At 41.1% G+C, this 22,239-nt stretch overlaps 1 protein-coding gene and 1 long non-coding RNA gene across 3 annotated transcripts in view; one reads left to right on the top strand and one right to left on the bottom strand.

Annotated features, from left to right (window-relative positions):
• Window positions 1-64: 64 nt before the first annotated feature.
• Window positions 65-1,736, bottom strand: dnajc19 (DnaJ (Hsp40) homolog, subfamily C, member 19). 2 transcript variants are annotated; one of them, XM_058073499.1, is made up of 6 exons: window positions 1,644-1,736; window positions 1,246-1,297; window positions 1,080-1,153; window positions 923-1,002; window positions 756-826; window positions 65-218 (listed from the first exon to the last, which is right to left on the bottom strand). In XM_058073499.1, the coding sequence occupies exons 2-6, from the start codon at window positions 1,286-1,288 to the stop codon at window positions 151-153; spliced, it is 336 nt and encodes a 111-aa protein (XP_057929482.1). In that variant the 5' UTR covers window positions 1,289-1,297; window positions 1,644-1,736; the 3' UTR covers window positions 65-150. The 2 variants fall into 2 exon arrangements, with proteins under 2 accessions (XP_057929482.1, XP_057929481.1); XM_058073498.1 differs by having other exon boundaries at window positions 66-218; window positions 1,591-1,713.
• A 4,462-nt stretch (window positions 1,737-6,198) lies between these two features.
• Window positions 6,199-22,239, top strand: part of LOC131129406 (uncharacterized) — a 146,238-nt gene continuing 130,197 nt past the window's right edge. The window contains exon 1 of the long non-coding RNA XR_009129837.1: window positions 6,199-6,299. This is a non-coding gene — a long non-coding RNA (uncharacterized LOC131129406). The remainder of the gene's footprint in view (window positions 6,300-22,239) is intronic.

Genomic DNA, 22,239 nt, shown 5'->3' with positions numbered 1-22,239 from the left:
CCCAAGTGTGTGTTCCTGTCTCCTCAAAGGAAATTGCTTCATTTTGATTTCATGTAATACAACAAAACCGGGCAGAGCTGTAATAATTTGTACAATGGGATTTATTAGAGAACAAGATGAGTGAACAAGAGATGGTTTGGTTCAGCATTGTCACTTGGCCTGGCCTTCAATCAGATCTTTAGCCTCGTTAATCTTTGCTGCTAGGTAGGGAGATCCACCTGGAAGAACACACAAAGAAATCTTTGGGATCACACTCTGATGTAACCGAGAATTTTTGGTAAATTAGTGTTTCCCATTTATTTGTGGTGCCACTAACTTCTACCTGGCTTATAAACACATTATAATGGGACTGTGTATGCAGCTTGTCGTCCCGACTTTGTACAGTAGATTACATTGTAACTGCTTCTTAACCCTAGCACATACACGCTTGGTCTGCCAGAGAATAAGAACATGTTGCAGGAAAGATCTGCTTTAACTTGGTAATAAAAAATATCTTTTAAAAAAAAAAGTGACTTTCAGGTCTTATTCAACACTTTTTGAGACTAACATGACAGCACCCACGTGGGTTTGTCGGGATAAAATAAAGCAGATAAGAAATGTTAATTCATATCTTTGTTTGCCTTTTCATGTTTTTATTTATTATTCTTTACACTTTGTGTCACAGCATCCATAAAAATGGCATGCATATGTGTCATGACTACTTATGACATACAGACCACCCACCCAATATACTGCCACTGGGATGTTCCACATACCTCTATCTGGATGGTTTAGTATCATCAGTTTTCTGTGGGCTTCTCTGATCTTAATCTTGCTGGCAGTGGGACTGAAAAACGTACATAAGAGTAACATTAGGACATATCCCCTCCTAACCCCACCAGCCTGGAATATCAATATGGGGCTGCAAAGGTACAACACATACCTGACACCTAAAACTAAGGCAGCTTCTCTCTTAGTCATCTTTGGTTCAAACCCACCTCTATAGTAACCTCCTCCAAAGGCCTGTAAAAAATAGTTTAGCTTAATTTTGGGGATATTACTCAAATCTATTATGTCAAGTGTTGATAAATGCTACTTACATTCTTGGGGAAGCTCTGAAGGGCTTGTTTCATCTGAGGTTCCATCTGCTTCATAGCCTGCATGGCATAGCGACCTGGGTGACGGAGTAGAGAGGACCATGCACCAAGGTGGGCATCAAGGGCGGGCAGATAATGATACGGGGGCGATAAGAGTACCAGTACTTACCTGCAAATCCAGCTGCAGCCAGAGCCAGTCCCACTGCCACCATGGAGCTGGCCTATAGAGACACCAAGAGCAGGTAACTCACCACAAAATCATCATTCGTGCTGAGCTAACCGTATGACGCTTTCTGCGGCGTAAATAGACTCAAAACAACTTGGTACAAAGTGACGTCGACACACAACATGAGAGACATAATCCAGGCGTTAAAGTTAACTAAGCACTGTGGTTAGCTTGCTTTATAATGCACACTCGTTTCGAGCTAACGTTAGCCTAGCAACCTCGTCTCAACATATGCTGACGTTACAACAACAATGTCGTTCTGTTTGGTAAATGCGAACTCGCACTTACCATTTCTTTTTGTTATGTTAAATCACATAAAGATGAGGGTAATAACTTTTGACCTCATGTTTTCTGACGTCCCTGTGTTTGTGTCGGAAACGGTCCGAAATTGTCGCAAAGATAGGTCAGCACTTCCGATACCGGTGTCGTCTCAGTACAGGACCACACGCATGATGAGATCAACTTTTGTGTGGTCCATTTGTTGTATTTATAGATGTTTATATTGTTTCCAAACGCAGAGCCTTAAATTATATTCATTATTGCATCACATTTTTAAATCACATTGCCTGTTAGTACAAACCCTCACCATCTGCCGTGACACGATATGGCATGAAGATTACATAGAAGTAAGAATGGTTGAAGGCATGAACAAACAGACATGTGGTGTTCTTCTACAATGAATGCAATTGAAAAAAATGACACATTGGAGGTATGAATGTCATTCATTAATCAGGACAGATACAGTGAAGAAAATAAGTATTTGAACACCCTGCTATTTTGCTATTTCTCCCACTTAGAAATCATGGAGGGGTCTGAAATTTTCATCGTAGGTGCATGTCCACTGTGAGAGAGATAAACTAAAAAGAAAAATCCAGAAATCACAATGCATGATTTTTTAACAATTTATTTGTGTGATACAGCTGCAAATAAGTATTTGAACACCTGAGAAAATGAATGTTAATATTTGGTACAGTAGCCTTTGTTTGCTATTACAGAGGTCAAACGTTTCCTGTAGTTTTTCACCAGGTTTGCACACACTGCAGGAGGGATCTTGGCCCACTCCTCCACACAGATCTTCTCTAGATCAGTCAGGTTTCTGGGCTGTCGCTGAGAAACACGGAGTTTGAGCTCCCTCCAAAGATTTTCGATTGGGTTCAGGTCTGGAGACTGGCTGGGCCATGCTAGAACCTTGATATGCTTCTTACGGAGCCACTCCTTGGTTTTCCTGGCTGTGTGCTTCGGGTCGTTGTCGTGTTGGAAGACCCAGCCACGACCCATCTTCAATGCTCTGACAGAGGGAAGGAGGTTGTTCCCCAAAATCTCACAATACACGGCCCCAGTCATCCTCTCTTTAATGCAGTGCACTCGTCCTGTCCCATGTGCAGAAAAACACCCCCAAAGCATGATGCTACCACCCCCATGCTTCACAGTAGGGATGGTGTTCTTCGGATTGTACTCTTCATTCTTCTTCCTCCAAACACGCTTATTGGAATTATGACCAAAAAGTTCTATTTTGGTCTCATCTGACCATAAAACTTTCTCCCATGACTCCTCTGTATCATCCAAATGGTCATATGCAAACTTAAGACGGGCCTTGACATGTGCTGGTTTAAGCAGGGGAACCTTTCGTGCCATGCATGATTTCACATCATGACGTCTTAGTGTATTACCTACAGTAACCTTGGAAACGGTGGTCCCAGCTCTTTTCAGGTCATTGACCAAGTCCTGTCGTGTAGTTCTGGGCTGATTCCTCACCTTTCTTAGAATCATTGAGACCCCACGAGGTGATATCTTGCATGGGGCTCCACTCCGATTGAGATTGACCGTCATGTTTAGCTTCTTCCATTTTCTAATGATAGCTCCAACAGTGGACCTTTTTTCACCAAGCTGCTTGGTAATTGCTCCGTAGCCCTTTCCAGCCTTGTGGAGGTGTACAATTTTGTCTCTGGTGTCTTTGGACAGCTCTTTGGTCTTCGCCATGTTACAAGTTAAAGTCTTACTGATTGTATGGGGTGGACAGGTGTCTTTATGCAGCTAACGACCTCAAACAGGTGCATCTGATTCAGGATAATACATGGAGTGCAGGTGGACTTCTAATGGGCAGACTAACAGGTCTTTCAGGGTCAGAATTCTAGATGATACACAGGTGTTCAAATACTTATTTGCAGCTGTATCACACAAATAAATTGTTAAAAAATCATGCATTGTGATTTCTGGATTTTTCTTTTTAGTTTATCTCTCTCACAGTGGACATGCACCTACGATGAAAATTTCAGACCCCTCCATGATTTCTAAGTGGGAGAAATAGCAAAATAGCAGGGTGTTCAAATACTTATTTTCTTCAGTGTAATTGCCGGACTCTGTAGGAGGTTTTTCCACCAGCTGCTTATAATGATCTGCCTTGTAGTTTCCAAGAAACTGATGCAAAAGTCAATTTCTGCTACCCTAATGAAATGTCTCTACATACATGTATTTTGTCCACTTCCAAGAGAACAGCATTTTATGTCAAAACTCTAGACATATTAAAATGACTCTATTGTATTTTCAGATAGAACTGGTTGCTTGTAAACACACTGTACACTGTTTTGCATACATTTCCTATTTTGACCCAAAACTGTATCTGAGAAACTATTGCCAATCTGTACTTCCAACTTACTTTTTCTTTATTAGTGATGTAAACCAAGAAAAAAATCACTGCTTTTGTTCTGGAAGCATTTTGCTTGTAGACCAGTGTCATTTAAGGAAATAAGATTTTGATTTCCTAACCAGCAAGTTCGGACACCCACAGACTGGTTATGTGTCCATGAAGCACATAAATTAGTCCTGTCCCTTTGAGAAAGTACTGCTAATGTGAATAAAAACACCTGTCGCAGAAACTTTTTCTTGCAAACCTCTCCACCCCCGATCACAAGGCAAAAGAGCTGTCCACTGACCTCAGGAACAAGATTGTAGAACTGCACAAGACTAGAGTGGTCATCGCTTTGACATAAGACTAATGGAACAAATACAAGAAAGCTCTCCACAGCTCCATGCAAGATGTCATGATGAAGTTTGCCAGTGACCACCTCAATGGTTCAGACAAGGCTTGGGAGAATGTGATGTGGTCAGAAGAGACCAAAACTGAGCTCTTTGTCATCATCGTTGTGTTGTCATTGTCTAATAATTCAATTAATTTGAGGATCTGAAACATTTATTATATGTGACAAACATGCAAAAAGCTTTGACATAGCTTTGTGTTGTCATTGGTTGTTGGTGTCAACATTTCAGCTTCTTCTCGTTGCGCCTTTGCTGTGTTCTTACCATTATTGCTTTTTTTTGTCATTTAATTTTGTTTCTGCAGTGTGCCTTGGGCCAATGATGGCCCCTGGGCCGCATTTTGAGTACCACCCTGATTTTCTGCCAGGGTTTGGCATGTGGGGTCAGCTCTGGGAGCTATTTGGCTTCCTGTCGTGGGAGAACTATGGCGGTTGAGGGAAGAGGGGAAGGGTTATGGTTGGAGGTGGTTGATGAGTTACAACAGTCAGCTTAAACGATTTTAGGAAGTGCACATCATGCCTCATTATTTGCACTATGACCCATTTATCATTGCACTAAAATTAATATATCTGCAATATGTCTGCTCCTGCATATGCTCCTGTGCAATACTATGTGTATATTTTGGATATCTTGTATATATCTTGTTAAATTGTCTTTTTTACTCTACTTTTATATACTTTTTTTTTTTTACTTGACTACTGCACTGGAAGGAGAAGCTCTCCAATCTCGTTGTACATCTTGTATAATGACAATAAAGGCCATTCCATTCCAATGCTTTTTGCTTGCGGGGTGAGCCGGCGTGGCGTGTGCTGATACCTCCCGGTTTCAGGCTCAGGGCTGGGGTTGGCAGGGTACGTGCCTGTTGCAGGTGTGTTGGTCACACTCCAGGAAGGGAGGTCACTGATCTGATAATGCATTTTTTTCTTTTAATATCTTTGGGATATACCAACAAAATCCCAAAGATGGATTTCACTCCTCCAGTATCCATTATGCATTGGATACAATGTAGTGGGAGTGAGTTCCAAATAGGGTCTGCAGTTGGAATGCTGTAATATTGAGGTCCTCTGTCTTGAGATGATGGCTAGTTATGGGAATGAAGATCCAATAAACATCTGCAAACTGTTGTTAAAGAGTAATTAAAATAAAAAAAACATGCCCTCTCTCTCTTACCAGTGGCCCGAAGCATGTCAGCGGCTTACACAATGGGACAGTGAAGTGTCTAATTACGACCCATATCACATGCATAATTACAATGTTTATTTTTTTCAACAGAAGCAGTATAGAAATTGTAAATTGTAGTGGACCATTTTTGGAATCCATCCTTCTATGGCCTGTTCTGCTAGTCTGGCAGCCAAGGCAAGAGGTCCCAATCAGGCAGCCTTACAGACTGCTTTTTCAAAAGGACTTAAAAAGCCAACTGTGTGGAGAAATTAGAGTTTTTCCCCCCCTAAATCATATGGAATTATAGTGCTGGATGCATATGGGGGAGCCAGTGGCAGGCACAAAAGCCCACAGGAAGCAGCTATTTCTGTGTGTTTTATTAACCCAACCAAGCAATTTAATTCTTTTGTTCGGTGGAGTTCTACTTCATTGATTAACAAAAGCAGGGATATATTTTTTTTCAGCCCCTTTTGAAAAGCCTGAAATGTCAAGCCTTTTAAAGGAGATTATTCTGCCTGTGTGCAATGAATAGAGCCCGGAGTAACCTTTTGTCTACAATTAAATATTCCAGCATAAATATAAAAGGAAATCAGAGATGGGGAAGATTGAGTCAGGAGAGATTGGAGAGGTAGATCCTCTGCCAGATAGTGGCAACAGCCTGGCTCTAATTAGATATGCCAGGCAGGCTGTGAGCAGTCACTCTCCACAGCACACCGAGCGAGGAAGACAGCCTGAGAGAGGACAGAGGAAACCTATCTGCTCATCTGTCTGTCCGGCGCCTTCCTCTGGGCATCCGCAAGGTATTTCCAGAGACTTTGTTTTGTTTTGTTTTCTACCGTTGTTTGTTTCCCAAGCATTTTTTTCCCCCCCGCCAGGGACGGAGAGCCTAAAAGGCAATGCCTTCTGGGAACTGCATAAACAGAGATGCATGAAAAGTTGTGTGACTGTTTAGGATTCAGAGGACTGCTTAGGCATGACAATACGTTACTTCAGGGACAATTTCTTCTGCTCGTGGGACTACACTGGGAGGATATTAAGTTTTGATCCATGCCGTGACTCCATTGATTGTTTGGGAGATACTGTGCTGAGATGACTTACTTGCCATTCAAGTGAAAAGTCATTTTTCCCCAATGTTCATAACGGTATAATGATTTATAAGAAATAATTTGAGAAGTTTTGTAAGTAGGTGTTCAGAAATGACTTGAACAAGTGTAGTTTAGTTTGGGATTTAGGGATTTGACAGGTGGTGCTGGAGCTCCTCTGGATTATTCTCCTGACCAATCATCTTTGCTGAGAATTAATCAGAAGGTGTCTTAATGGTGGCTACATTTGCCAGAAAATGAGTTGCAGTTCACTTTATGTTTTTTTTTCCCCATTTTCTCAACTAAATAAGACATTTGTCTTGAAGTTTCAGTCTTCTAAATATGGGACTCTTGGGATTTTTCTGGTTTAATGAACTATGTTGTCTGTCGTCTGCAAACAAATGCCTTTAAATACCCCAACATGATTTCTATTCCAAGCAGCCGCTCTTTGTCCAAAGGCTATGAAGGAATATTTTGAGTGAAAATGGAACAGAACAGTTCTACTCTTTTGTGGTGCAAAAGGAGAGTTGTTAAGATACAGTGGAGAGGGACTGACTCCCAGAGGTGTGGACTCGAGTCAAACTTGAGTAACTTCAGACTCGATTTGACAATATTATCAAAGAACTTGGACTTTCAACTGAGCAACTTGACTTGGACTTGAGTCTGATGACTTGAAAATACATTTTCAGAGAGTGTGTTGAGTAAATTGTGTCCTCATTCACTAATATGATAGTTGCCAGTAAGTTCCCACAGAATCTGCCTCAGATTTAAGAAAAACAACAAAAATGTAGATACCGTTTTTGTGCACAGACCAAATCCTGTATGCTTTGTTAACACTCTTTTTCTGTAACTATTCTTGTCACACTGGTCTTATGGTTTTATTTGGTAAACACTAAACAGTGCTTGGCTGCACAGTGGATGAGTGGTTAGCATACAGGCCACACAGCTAGGAGACCCGAGTTCGATTACACCGTTTGCATGTTCTCCCCGTGCATGCGTGGGTTTTCTTCGGGTACTCCGGTTTCCTCCCACATTCCAAAAACATGCTAGGTTAATTGGTGACTCCAAATTGTCCATAGGTATGAATGTGAGTGTGAATGGTTGTTTGTCTATATGTGCCCTGTGATTGGCTGGCGACCAGTCCAGGGTGTACCCCGCCTCTCGTCCGAAGACAGCTGGGATAGGCTCCAGCACCTCATGAATTAATGAATAAATGAATAAACAGTGCTAATGACTTGTAGGGACTCAAAAATTCCATGCCAATGACTTCAGATTTGACTCGAACTGTCTTGCATCAACTTGACTTGGCATTTGCTTGAGACTTGATTCAAGACTTGAGATTCAAAACTCAAGACTTGCAAAACACTGACTTTCTCCCACCTCTGGTGAATCCTGCAGTTAATACTGAGGTCGTCTGGCCTGAGGTAATTGCTAGTAATCGGAATGAAGATACAGTGGACGTCTGTACTTCACAAGTGATCTTGTGCAGCTTGTCATAATAAAACCAATAAAAACATCTCAGACCCATTCAGCAGGTATGTGTTAATACAGTATCATGGTCTGGTCTGGGAAAAGTGTATGGCCAAGTGTGAGTTAAAAAAAAAATGTTACCTGCCCTGAGCCGCAACATTGACTCAAATGTAGGCGGTTACTGGAGCAGCCTAGTACCCATCAGACAATGCCTGCAGAGAGGTTTTAAGAACTGGACGGACCTGGTAGCTTATACACTGACACTGGTCATGACAAGGAGATCCCACCTGAGTTGTGCCATCATGATCCGGGGTGTTTTTCCCTTCAATGGAACAATGGAGTTTAGGTTGTGCAGGGGCGTCAAACAGCACCTTCATTTTGTATTTTGAAGCTTTACTTTGAACCTACTTAAGATCCAACAGTGCAAAATATAAATTCTTGCAATTTTTCAACTGGTTTGTAAAAACAGTTTGGGAATTTGTTTCCACTTCCACTGGGGATTTTCCAGACCAGTGCTGATGAGTGAGCGGTGAGCCTGATTTTTCATGTTTTTATCATGATATTAGAAAAATATTGATTGTAAAACTGCTCTAGATGATGACGTTGTGTAAAGGTTTGGAGTTGGGGCTAATTGGGTTTGTTGCTTTAGTAATAATGGTGTTCATCTCCAATGCCAGGCATTGTTATATTGCATTTTTTGTATATTATTATTGGTTTGTGTGACATGACATAATAGTGGTGGTATTAAGAGGTGGATTGGGTCACTTAAGGCCCAGGTACATAATGTGCTGCATACCACTAGAATAATACTATACATAAACTAAGATCAAACTTTCAGTGAGTTTTGTCATCACTCAAGTCAAAGACACTCTCTGTCTGCTACAGTCCAGGCCTTTAGACTCAAACCCAGCCCAAGCTCTATACAGTGACGCCTCTCCCAGTCTCCTGTCATCATCTTCCATCATCATCTTAATTCTAATTCTAATCTGTCCATTCCAGAATAAGCACTCAAGAGGCGAACACTACTCTCTTTATTGTGTCTGAAAAATAGAAATAGCAGAACCAAGACATGTGGAAATGCAAGCACTCCAACAATAGTGTCACACATACATAATCATGTCCCCCCGAGCAGACTATGGCCTCCCAATGCACCTTATCAGACCTTCAGGAGGGGGGAATTGGAGTAGTCTGTGGTAATGACTGCAGGTCCTGGGGTTGTAACCTTGTTATGATAACTAAACTCTGAGGTCAAATGCTTAAATGGCAGTCTGCTCTGCCTGCTGATGATGCTTGATAACACGAGATGGAAATGCCTTTTGCTTTTGTCATGGGAACATTTTAATTCCAAATCTCAAGGCAAACGAAAATAGTTTTGACTCAATTTGCATTTCCAACAGAAGAAATCAAATCCAAACATGAAGATAAATCGACCGAATCAACCAGATTATGTAATGTAACTTTAAATCAGAAAAGCCCAAGCTCATATTTACAAAAAGCAATTTTTAGCACTACTACAGCAACAGCCACAGCAAATTTAGTATAGGCTACTCAAATCGAAAGTCCACAGTGGACCAACATGATGGAAGCATTCCCCCAACCAGTGTGGTTCTAGCTATGGGCCACATGGGCAATTGTCCAGGATGGCATTCTCTATGGGGTACTCCAAGGATGACGGTATTTGACTCTCCCAATATTGCTCAAATGGTGTGGATATACCAATCTGAGTTTATAACATAGAGCAAATGTCTCAAATATACTGTAGAAACCTTGAGTCGCACGGGAAATTGTCAAACTTCACCTGCACAAGGTTTTAATTAGAAAGAAACAATAAAATATATGTTATTTATATTTATGTAATATAATATTATAATATATATTTATATATTTATTTCCAACAAACATTGAAGTGAAATAGTGTGATCAAAATCAGCTGATCAAAAGTTTAAGACCACAGCCTTGAAAAGCCAAAATCATTGAAAAAATTTGTATTTTAGCATGAGTGATTAGCACACAGGCCTCACAGCTAGGAGACCCAAGTTCAATTCCTCCCTCAGCATCTCTATGTAGAGTTTGCATGTTCTCCTCGTGCATGCGTGGGTTTTCTCCGGGTACTCCGGTTTCCTCCCACATTCCAAAAACATGCTAGGTTAATTGGCGACTCCAAATTGTCCATAGGTATGAATGTGAGTGTGAATGGTTGTTTGTCAATATGTGCCCTGTGATTGGCTGGCGACCAGTCCAGGGTGTACCCCGCCTCTCGCCCGAAGACAGCTGGGATGGGCTCCAGCACCTCCCATGACCCTTGTAAGGATAAGCGGTAGAAAACGAATGAATAGTCACACTGTCATGATCTCTTGATGGCAAAGACAAAAAGCTTTCTCTCTTTGAATGCGGTCAGATTGCAAGGATTCTTCCAGTGCACCATTGCTGCTGAGTTTGGACGCACGTTGAAACTTTTTAGTCTGATTGGCTGTCCATCCAGACATGGGCTGATCCTCGCCACAAATGAAGGTTGTTACTGGTGCTGAGTACAGTCCAACAACCATCAGAAAAATGTCTTCAGAGACCACAAGAGCACCAAACCTCAGACATTGAAAGGCATAATAAGTTCCTGGCATGACAATGACATGAGATAAGACCTTAGATGTTTCTCAACGGAACAAAGAAGCTTCAAGATGTGCTGGGGCGTCAAATAACAAACTATGTGGAGATGTTGCATGAGGGCGTCCCTCATGATGGAAGGGAGAAAAGGGTCTGTGTGGTAATGACTTGGGTTTTCAACAGGACGATGCTGAAGTTCACAATGTCCGCCCGAGGACCTTTTCCAGAGGAATAACCTCACTGTTTTGGACCATCCTGCATGTTCCCCTGATCTAAATCTAATCTTAAGTGATTAAGAATGATACAACTATTGATTTTCTTGAGCATTTTATTTCTATTTTGTTGAGCCTTCAGGTTTTTGAGCTACAGTCAGCTGATGAACAGCTTTAACGCTTGTTTGTTATAAATTGCTGACTCAGATGTTTGTTTGTCTCACTCTCATTTCCTCTTTTGCATTTTGAAGCTCCACTCAGAACCTCTTTTATTTATTTGGATTTCTGTGTAATGTATTTCCAGGTACAGGTAGTTCACCATCTGTTGTTGGCAGACAATATTTTACAGCCTGTCAGAGCACACCTATAAATCTGGCATAACGCTGATTTTTTGCTTTCTCCAAAGAAGACTGCTAGCTTGGCAAAAAGGAAACAAGAATTATTTAATCAAACAGCTCCCCCACCATATCCAGATTTGACATTGGCTGCATAAAGCTGGTTGCATAATCCTTTTATCAAATCCTGTGATGGAATACTGAAAATGAGAGACTGAGAGAAATATTATTAAGGTCAAGTTCTATCTCTAGTTTACTTTATTTCAAAGGGAAAAAAAACACCCTAGTTTCCATTTTTTTATCTGGAAAAATAATGACTTCATGTCTGTATTTTGAGACCTAACTGCTGAGTTATGAATGTTCTCTGACCACAGAGGGAATATCTGTCCTCGACGGTAATGACCAAATCAAATAGTTCTTTGTGGGAAATGGTGTTCATTCACACCATGTGGGTAAATGTAGTGAGGGATACAGTATGCATGCAGCAAAACATTGTACATATTGAATTAAAAATACATCCTCAAGATCAGAAAGAAGAGCGATTTACTATATGGCCAATTTCTCTTCTAATGTCCACCTCCTGACCAGAAGAAGAGAGACAGCTCCCGACCCATACTTCCTTCTGCCTTTTGCTGTTGTCTTGTCAGACCAAAGATATCTCATCCTTTGCATTCTGCGGTGATGTGTATGATGCCAAAAGCTAGTATACTAAATAGAAGCATGTACGTCCACCACAGCACATCCTACCTTTGGCCTTGTTCTTCATTTCTTCATAACCATATCCGACTGCTGATGAGATGGATGTTCTTCTCTATGAGCGTCTTGATCCTACTTTAATAAATGTTTATCTCTTCAGCTAACAAATGAATAAAACTGTATTTAATCTACACCACCAAACATTTATTCACACATTATATTAGTCCTTCCATTATCATTACTCCTGGATTGTGTCGTGAGAAAACAATGGCAATTGAAGAGAGAATTGTTCTGGGGCTGAACCCCTTCCAACATTCACTTTTATTGCAAATGCTGATCAAACATTGGAGGAGAACATTGGGGGTGGCTTGTGTATGTGGATTACAAACACAGTAGAGGGTAGTACATTTGGGACCTGGACCTTCAGTGGGGAATTACCCGGACAGAATTAATTAATTCATTAATTCATTTTCTACCGCTTATCCTCACGAGGCGGGTTACACCCTGGACTGGTCACCAGCCAATCACAGGGCACATATAGACAAACAACCATTCACACTCACATTCATACCTATGGACAATTTGGAGTCGCCAATTAACCTAGCATGTTTTTGGAATGTGGGAGGAAACCGGAGTACCCGGAGAAAACCCACGCATGCACAAGGAGAACATGCAAACTCCACACAGAGATGGCCGAGGGTGGAATTGAACTCGGGTCTCCTAGCTGTGAGGTCTGCGCGCTAACCACTCGACCGCCGTGCAGCCTAGAATTTCTTACCATAATTCTTGCAATTTTTATCATGATTAGAACCCTCTAGACATGAAATAACAGCCCTATATCACCCAATATAGTAGATATGATCATAAAAAATAAGATGTGATTATGTGCGTTAAATAAATGTCTTCCGGATCTGTGGACAAGAAGTGATGTTGAGGATTCAGAGTTGAATGTTAGCATGGCCACAACAGTAGAGCTTGTTATTATAATGGTGATGACTATTATTATTAATATTCTGTATCATTGTGCCTGTTGTGTGATAAATAATTATGAAGTAATACAAGCTTGTAGTTAGCAATAAAGTCATTTCACATATTTTTTAGGGTTGAAAATGCATAATTTAGGCCAATAATACATAACATTTGCTTAAATGTTTGTTTTTTTTTTACTAATAATAGGCCATAGTCAACCATGAAGCAGCAATCGAGAAACGACTGTATCTAAAAACAAGACAAAAACATACAATATTTAAATATTTTAATGCTCCTGCACCCCCGCGACCCTTGTGAGGATAAGCGGTAGAAAATGAACTAATGAAATACGAGAAATGACGATGTAAATGGGTCCACGCGGTGGTTGAGTGGTTAGCATATTTGCCACACAGTCGGGAGATCTGAAAGACCTGGGTTTTATCTCTGCTCGGCCATTTCTGTGTGGAGTTTGAATGTGCATTTTACTGTTACAGTCCCTGAGATTGACTGGCGCCAAGTACTACCCCGCCTTTTTGCCCGAAGTCAGCTGGGATACGTGAGGATAAGCGGAATAGAAAATGAATGGATGGAAGTTGTAAATGTGATTCTGATTGTGTTTAGGCCAGCAGAGAAGGCTTTGCTGGCGCTGAATGCACACCACTATAGAAACGAATGATGTACTTGACATAAAGCAACACTACATTTTATTTAGAAGCTAAACTCTGATCCCCTCCCAGATGAATGAGCTCCTCACCCTTGTGGTGATGCTTAATAAAACAGCAATATTCTCTCTTCCTGGAGACTTTTGCCTTGCACCGCATATATACATACCACTGCACAGTACAATCCCATTCAAAGTAAGACACCTTGTAACCTATCCGATAGTCGAGGGTCATCACACTGATGGAAAGAGCCAACCTTCTACCGACTCTGGGCAGTGCAGCTAGGATGAAGTTGTGCCCATTAGTGGCCTTGCAAGGTTTCTTCTATCAAGTTGACTTGTCTGTGTGTTAGATGGTTTGGTAATGGGATAACATGTCATAGTTCATGATGTGCAAGCTATTCTGTTGCATGTGTCAGGTGAAGCTTGTGTCAACACTGCTATTATTATCCTCCTGGAGGAACAAATGTGGATTGAGTGGACTATTGTGGAAACTGTGTGGAACTGTGGAACTCATTCATTCATTCATTTTCTACCGCTTTTCCTCATAAAGGTCGCGGGGGCTGCTGGAGCCTATCCCAGCTGTCTTCGGGCGAGAGGCGGGGTACACCCTGGACTGGTCGCCAGCCAATCACAGGGCACATATAGACAAACAACCATTCACACTCACATTCATACCTATGGACAATTTGGAGTCACCAATTAACCTAGCATGTTTTTGGAATGTGGGAGGAAACCGGAGTACACGGAGAAAACCCATGCATGCACGGGGAGAACATGCAAACTCCACACAGAGATGGCCGAGAGTGGAATTGAACCCTGGTCTCCTAGCTGTGAGGTCTGCACGCTAACCACTCGTCCGCCGTGCCGCCTGAACTGTGGAACTATTTAAGCAAATTGCATATTATACAGTAAGTTTGCACATTAATTCAATACCAAATTGAAAGGGAAAGTTAAACAAACATGATAAAGCAGTATCCAATGTACGAAAACACATACAACCAGCGCTGAAGCCTCGTTTTCAGAGGAATCCCCGCTGTCTCATCCTGGCACGCACATACACATACATTGACAGGTTTTCACAGTGCAGAGCTTGGAATACCAATATAAATTAAATCCTTGTACGCAACATAATCAAACTTACTTATTTGTTACATAACTTACATAACTCTCACAGAGCAATGAAGAACTTCATGCTCTAGCTCCTTTCTTGTTTGATCGTGTGCTCTGAGGCTCGTTCACCGCTATCTGCGTTTTATCACTTTGGGAACCAATACTGTAGGCGTGGGCTTGATTTTTATTTATTATTTTTCCATTTAAATTCATATTCATGGTCACATCTGCTGCCTTCATGGTTAATTTCCTGCCGTGTTTGACCTAATTGTGTTGGAATGTGACCAGGTCAGGTGGTTATCGTTGGGACACAATAAACACATCCTTATCAAGGTGTCTGACTTAGAAGAAGAAGATTAAGAATGGCATTCTTTTTCTCATCGGTTGTATAAGATAGCTGCCAAACGAATCATTTTGTCAAGTTTCTTTTTTTTTTTTTTTTTTTAAAGCAGAGTGACTGAAGAATCTTTGAATTGCCACATGTATAAAGGCAGCCCATATAAAGCCTTTCACAGCACTGAATGAACATGCCATCTGTGGGCTTTCTTATTTCCCCTTCTCTTTTCTTCTTCTTCTTTTTCAAGCCTTGTAATCAAATTTGAGCAAAATCAAATGGCGGGAGGATAGAAGGAGAGCAGTAGGGGGGTGGAGGGTTCAATGAAAGTACCTTTTGTTGGTCTGAAACGAGCAAGTAATTTACAAAATGCCCTCCCTTTGTGCAGAGGGCTAAAGGAAGAAAGAAATCAGTAGCTTTTAGAAGCTAGGCCTTGCGCTGCGACGGGCAAGATAATGAAAGCCGTCTTGTGTTTGTGGGATAGAAAGCATCTCAAAGGCTGACTGGGCCCAGGCTCAGGGTTAGCTCAGCTTCAGAAAAAAAAAAAACATAAAACACAACAGTCTTACACACATACAGAGGAGTCATGTGGACTCCTGTGGACTCCTCTGTGCGCCGTGTATGTATGTGTGTCTTTTTGTGTTTGGCAAAGAGCGGCAAAACAGGATAGCTGTGCCTGGCGACTCTTGGCTGAGACACGCCGAAGAACAGTCACAGTTGTGGATGCTGGAGAAGGAGGAGGCAAAAGGGAAGCTGCTGATCTCTTCTTACCTGTTGTGCTGTTGCTGGTGGATCTGGTTGGCCCTGCTCTGGGGGTGCAACACGTCCACATGGGAGTCTGAAGGAGAGATGAAGATGCAGGGATCATTGTACTTGAAGGATTAAGAGGGGCGGGAGCGATGATTTTGTTCAACTATTTTCTTCAGCCGCTCTTGTGCATGTCTTGGAGTGGGAGCACTTGACTACTGAAGGACAACCGGTGTTTGCCTGCATGGATTATAACTCCGACTTGAGAGACCCCTGGAGAGCCTGCTGTCATGGATTTTTATAGGTCAGACCATCATTTATATTCAGCATCATTTCTTGGCTCGCAAGAGCTCATTTGGACCAAGTATTGATATTATATTTTTGTTATTATCCTTTAAATATGTATCTGGCCTACAGACGTCTGCCTGCTTCTGTGGATGTACCATTACAATTACTATCATTATGATTATTACTATTATTACCTTTTTCTGAGTCAGTTAGTTTTACCTTTCCAGTGTCACTTTTTGCTTGGTTCTCTCGCCGGCATTACGATGCTGTATGTGGTTAGCATGTCTGCCTCATGGCTAGGTAGTTCTGGTTCAAATCTGGTTCTCTGTGCAGAGTTTGCATGTTGTCTCTATGCTTCCCACAGTTCAAAAACATGTCAGGTAATATGGAGATCATCTATAGGTTTGAATGTGATGGTTTGTTTACAGTATCTGTGCCCAGCGGTTGACTGGCAAACAGTTCAGTTTGTACCCCCGCCTCTGTCCCAAAAGTCAGCTGGAATAGGCTCCAGCTTACTTATGAACATATTTGAAAATTAAGTTTGTTGTATGTGTATGGATAGCTTTAATATTATTATATTTTGAGTATTGCCTCTCAAACTTATACTTGTATAACTCATACTTATTCATTTCATTTTATGTATTTAAAAAATGTGTTTATACCATGTGATTGGCTGGTGACCCCACCTCTCACTCAAAGTCACCTGGGATAGGCTCCAGCATGAAAATGAATCAATGATGGTGTTTGGACCTGCGTTATTTAAATTTTATAGGAAACACAGCAGCTCCACAATGGCCAGCATGTTGGCCTCAGTCAGGAGATCGAGGGTTTGAATCTCTGTTTGGAGTTTTGCATGTTCTCCCTGTGTGTTTGTTTTCCCTGAACTATGACTTCCTCCCACATTGCAAAAATATGCACGTTAGGTTCAGTGCAGACGTGCAGAGAGAACCACGTGAAAACAAAGTTCACATGTGGAATGACTTCTGTGAGTCATTTAGGGAGTATTAGACAAGAAAAAAGCAGGAGAATGTCAGGTCAGTGGAAATTCAGATATTGTGTTGGCTTGTCGTTACAGCTCACTTCTGGGCATGTGACAGCCACAGGTTGATGATGTCATCATTTTCAAAAAGTAGCTTGTCTATATGGAAACGACAAGCCAATGTGGAGGAGAGGCTGAAATGATCAAATATTGTTTTAACCTGAAAACATTTCTGTGTGAATAGCCCCTAAATTGTCTATAGGTGTGAATGTGAGTCTAGTTCTATGATTAACTGGCAACCGTCCAGGATGTACCCAACTCTTGGCCAAAGTCAGCTGGGATAGGCTCAAGTTCACCCATGACCTATAGAATATACTGGATGGTTTATTGCTTTCAACTTAATGCAGACCTCGGTTGCTCTTACACTTTGTATTGCAAGGTCATACCTTTTCAGTTTGCTACTTTAGACCTACATTTGCAGCATTTCCCTTATTTGTACAGCTTTGGGGAGGTTGGGTAAACAGGCATGAAGACAAACACATGCTTAGTCTCAACAGAAAGATGACCAAACGCCCTGTTTCCTGCACTGCACTATGTGGTATGTATGTGACGTAATCCCCTGACAGGCTGCAAACCCTTAGTATTCCCTTAATGAGCTCAATCCTGTAGTCACCTGAAATGGGTTGAAATGGGTGAAATGGGCACTTCATAGGTTCGAATTTCTTGCCTTATTAATGGAGTTGCGACCATCAGTTGTGTTGTGTGTGTCCAAACTTTGGGCCAGTACTGTATTTGACTTAGTTTTTCAAAAGAACATATATCACTCATGCACCTTTAAGCGGATGAGACACCTTTAAGGAAACTGTGAAAGCACATTGGGGCTGCACGGCGGTTGAGTGGTTAGCGCGCAGACCTCACAGCTAGGAGACCAGGGTTCAATTCCTCCCTCAGAGTTTGCATGTTCTCCCCATGCATGCATGGGTTTTCTCCGGGTACTCCGGTTTCCTCCCACATTCCAAAAACATGCTAGGTTAATTGGCGACTCCAAATTGTCCATAGGTATGAATGTGAGTGTGAATGGTTGTTTGTCTATGTGCCCTGTGATTGGCTGGCGACCAGTCCAGTGTGTACCCTGCCTCTTACCCAAAGACAGCTGGAATAGGCTCCAGCAACCCTCGCGAACCTCGTGAGGAAAAGCGGTAGAAAATGAATGAATGAATGAATGAATGAAAGCCTCCAAAACCCACCTTACTCTGACAAATGGTGTATTAAATTAAGGCTTTTAACTGTGAGATAGTTTTCATGGCATGTGTTGGCATAATGATTGTTTTCGTTTGGCACGTCTGTGCAGTGTGAAGGCAAGTTGGAGGAGGATGCTACTCAAGACACTCTATGCTCGCAGGGATCGCTGCAGGCTGCAATATTACTAGCCACAGGTGATCGCCATTGATAGGCATTTATCGGCATATGTCAATCATGTGTCGATACTGATCAATCTAAGCATCCATAGTCTTTACATAACTGCATGTCAACAAAAATTATTATTAGTAGTAGCTACAACTGCCATCATTATTTTAACTTTTCAAATGTTTCATTTATGTTTCAATTTGTGGAAAGAGGTTCAACACTTAAAGTTCATACATGCAAAACGTGAAAAAAAGTCCTTGTTTGGTGACTCAGTTAAGTTTTTTGTCCAGTCTTGTATAGGGTCAGGCAAAATGTTGTGACACATTTGTAGGTTAAATAAAAGGCAAATAAAGTAAAGAAAATTAAATTAAAAATTAAAATTCTGGCGATGCGAGGTTGATTTTTGTTTCAGTGTAGATCCAGTAGCTCTGAAGTTGTGATTGCTCTTCCCGCAAGTTATAAATGATACCCGCAGAACCTGTGATGGGTGACAGGGCAGAGGAGAATTATTAGAGACAGAAATGGCAGGTAGAGTCAATGTGTAAACAACATATTCGTTTTAAGTTTGGATTGGCATTGGTTTATTTGTTGGTTAGTTAGCAGAATTACACACAAATCACACAACTCATTTCTTTGAAATGAATCACCCCCTAAATAGTTGATATTGTGTATTTTTACCGTTATAGTCCACTTGCAATGAGGCCAGATCAAGTGCCACACTGATTGACAGTATAATAAGATCATTTATTGAACAATTTGTTTCCCATGTACAGTTTTGTATTACTCCAAAGCATGCATCTAAATTAACAACAATAAATTTTAATAACTAAAATAACTGGCAACGGCACTGATAGTCATTTTGTAATAATAATTAAATTCTGTTTAGGGCTGCAGTTTAACAAAGGATGGTCCTGGTGGGATGATGCTACATCTGTGTGGTCGTTAAAGATCGATATACGTATACCAGGGATGTCAGATTTTGGCTTTTTTTGACGAAAACCGATATGCCGATATTGTCCAATGCTCAATTTCTGATACCGATATTACCCCATACACATACCGATATGATATATGTAACATGACATATCTCCTGTGGTGTAATGAACACATATGTGTTGTATACAGTAATTTTCAAATATCGCTTTGATACCGATATTGCATTTTTATGCTGATATCGGACCAATCATTATCGATACCACAATGATCATAACCAGTCCTTCCCTTCCACACACATGGCTACATTACCATCTTAATGTTGTTATTTGTGCCACAATGGCAGACAGACACTAATGGCAGTTATTTGATACCTGTCATTATCTGAAGTGGTTTTGAAGGCTAGTGATGGTCTGTAGAAGATACATACAAATAATTTTAAAGCAAAACAAAACGTGTGTTTGTGCTTTAATGAGTTAAATGGCTTTGTCTATATTGGTCTCTCTTTATCTCAAATTTGATCCGCATTCTCTCTACCATTGACTATTGCAGTCAGAAGTTTACGTAATTTCATCATGGGCATGAATGTCATGTTAATTTCGGGCTGTTGAACATTTTGAACAGTTCTGATGGACAGATTTTCAATAATTTTTATAAACAAGAATTGGGTGACGGAATGAACACAGCACTTAGCATGCACCACAGTAATCCCAAGGTTAATTGGTTCCAGACCCGACTGTGATAAATTTCTGTGAAGTAGGATATAAATACATATTTTTGTAGTTAGGGCAAATAATACCTTACAACCTTCTAAATACAGATTTTATTATTATTATTATTAGAGCCCTCCAGACATGACATAACACCCCTATAGTAACCTTAAGTCAACTCATCGTGTCTGAAAATGTATTTGTGTATTTGTATTTGCATGCGTGTGTTTTCTCCGGGTACTCCGGTTTCCTCCTATGGGTTAGCGTGCAGACCTCACAGCTAGGAGACCCGGGTTCAATTCCACACTCTGCCATCTCTGTGTGGAGTTTGCATGTTCTCCCCATGCATGTGTGGGTTTTCTCCGGGTACTCCGGTTTCCTCCCACATTCCAAAAACATGCTAGGTTAATTGGTGACTCCAAATTGTCCATAGGTATGAATGTGAGTGTGAATGGTTGTTTGTCTATATGTGCCCTGTGATTGGCTGCCGACCAGTCCAGGGTGTACCCCACCTCTCGCCCAAAGACAGCTGGGATAGGCTCCAGCAACCAGCGACCCTCGTGAGGATAAGCGGTAGAAAATGAATGAATGATGAGTGTTCTTCATTCAGCAATTACGTATGTCGGTTGAAAGGACAAGAAGGATTTGTTGGTGCAATTTTTAATATTTTGCAGATTTGTGTTCTGTGTTCTTGTGGTGTATTAGAGTGATCCATCCTGGCCTATTCTTTGTTATTGTATTTACTGCTGCCACGAGTAGAGGGTGCTGTATACTCATGTTGAAGAGAGTATAGCTCTCACCTGTCAGTAGGTTTATATGCCTGTATGAACATATTATGATATTTTGCAAATTTCCCTACTGAGGGACGAATAAAGGCATATCTTATCTTATCTTAGGAGCTCACAGTTGTGGTGGACGGATGGATGCAAATATATCGATAATATCGATCCCAATGTTGGTATCAATATTGTAAAAAGATTGATACTTAGGCTTCAGTTAGTTTCCTGTCCAACTGCAGTGGTTTCATTCAAGATAAAAAACTTGACTGTATGAAAATCCATGGTATTTGAACAAAGAATTTGTTTTAAATCTTTTATAATATTTATCGGAAGTGATAATTTTGTAGGCTTTGTTTATTTAGGAAGAAAAGAAAGAAAGATGTGCAAGGTTCTCAAGTGATTTTATGTTTTGTATTGTTTCCGAAATGTTTTTTCGGTATTGCTAGATTTGGTATTGATCCTTATTGGCTAAGGGAGAACCTGTCTATTGTGTTGTGCTGTCTCCAGTGTTGCTAACTTGCCTATTCTGTCACAAAATCTGGTGGCATTCCAACCCCAATGACATATTTTCTCAGAAGCATACTCGCGATGTGAAAGTACGCATTTGGTGTTCTCACTGAGCAACAGAGGGTGAGCACAGGTCCGCCCCACCAAAAACAGTCACAAGCCGGCAGGAGCTTGTGAGCTTTATGTTTTAACAAGGATAGAAAAACGCTAATGAAGGAAGCTTAAGTCGCTTAATAACTTAATGTTAATAACTTAACTTGAACTTTGAGATTGTGTAAAATGTGAGAAAATGTTATTGCCTTGTTATCTGAGAAAAGTATACAAAATGTACTATGAGGGGTTGTACAGCCTTAAAACATATAATTATGAAGTATAGGATTTGAGAGCTATTTTGGGAACCTGTCCCCGCATAAACACAACGCTCTATACCGGATTACTGTAAATCTATAATATTATTTATTTGTCTTTTGACACACTTTAGTATCACATCATTTTGAATTTGACCAAAGCGCCAACGTTTCCATCAAACACTTGATGCAGTATTAATCTTGGCTAGGCCAACAGAGAGATGTGACCCGTACAGATCCCTGAGGACCCTCTAATAACTGCTAATGGGCTGTTACAGAAGAAGGTGTGGCTTGCACTGCTCTGGACGGACGGAATGGTTTCACCACCGATTACAGCTCATTGAACAGGAGGGCCGAGCATTGATTTCATCTTAGTATGTGTGTGTGTGTGTGTGTGTTTGAGCGTGCACCTGCGGGTGTGTGTGTGTGTATCTGTCAGTCATGCTGTAGTTCCAGCCATCTTGCTGTGAATGGGCTGTTATTAACAGCAGTAGCCAGCCATTAAGCCTGTCATTTCCCCAGTCTGCTAGCTGACCTACTCACTTAGACTGCTTCTGTGTTTAACCTTTG

This window comes from Doryrhamphus excisus, chromosome 5 (assembly GCF_030265055.1).
Source record: "Doryrhamphus excisus isolate RoL2022-K1 chromosome 5, RoL_Dexc_1.0, whole genome shotgun sequence".
In the NCBI taxonomy this organism is placed as follows: domain Eukaryota; kingdom Metazoa; phylum Chordata; class Actinopteri; order Syngnathiformes; family Syngnathidae; genus Doryrhamphus; species Doryrhamphus excisus.
Note: the sequence above shows the minus strand (reverse complement) of the source record. Positions and strands in the feature narration are given on the sequence as shown.

What these genes read in the sequence shown, in the direction of transcription:
- dnajc19 (XM_058073498.1), bottom strand. An exon ending in GGCTGCAGCTGGATTTGCAG is followed by an intron (nt 1,154 to 1,245) that starts GTAAGTACTGGT and finishes TCCGTCACCCAG; the next exon opens with GTCGCTATGCCATGCAGGCT. An exon ending in TTCAGAGCTTCCCCAAGAAT is followed by an intron (nt 1,003 to 1,079) that starts GTAAGTAGCATT and finishes TATTTTTTACAG; the next exon opens with GCCTTTGGAGGAGGTTACTA.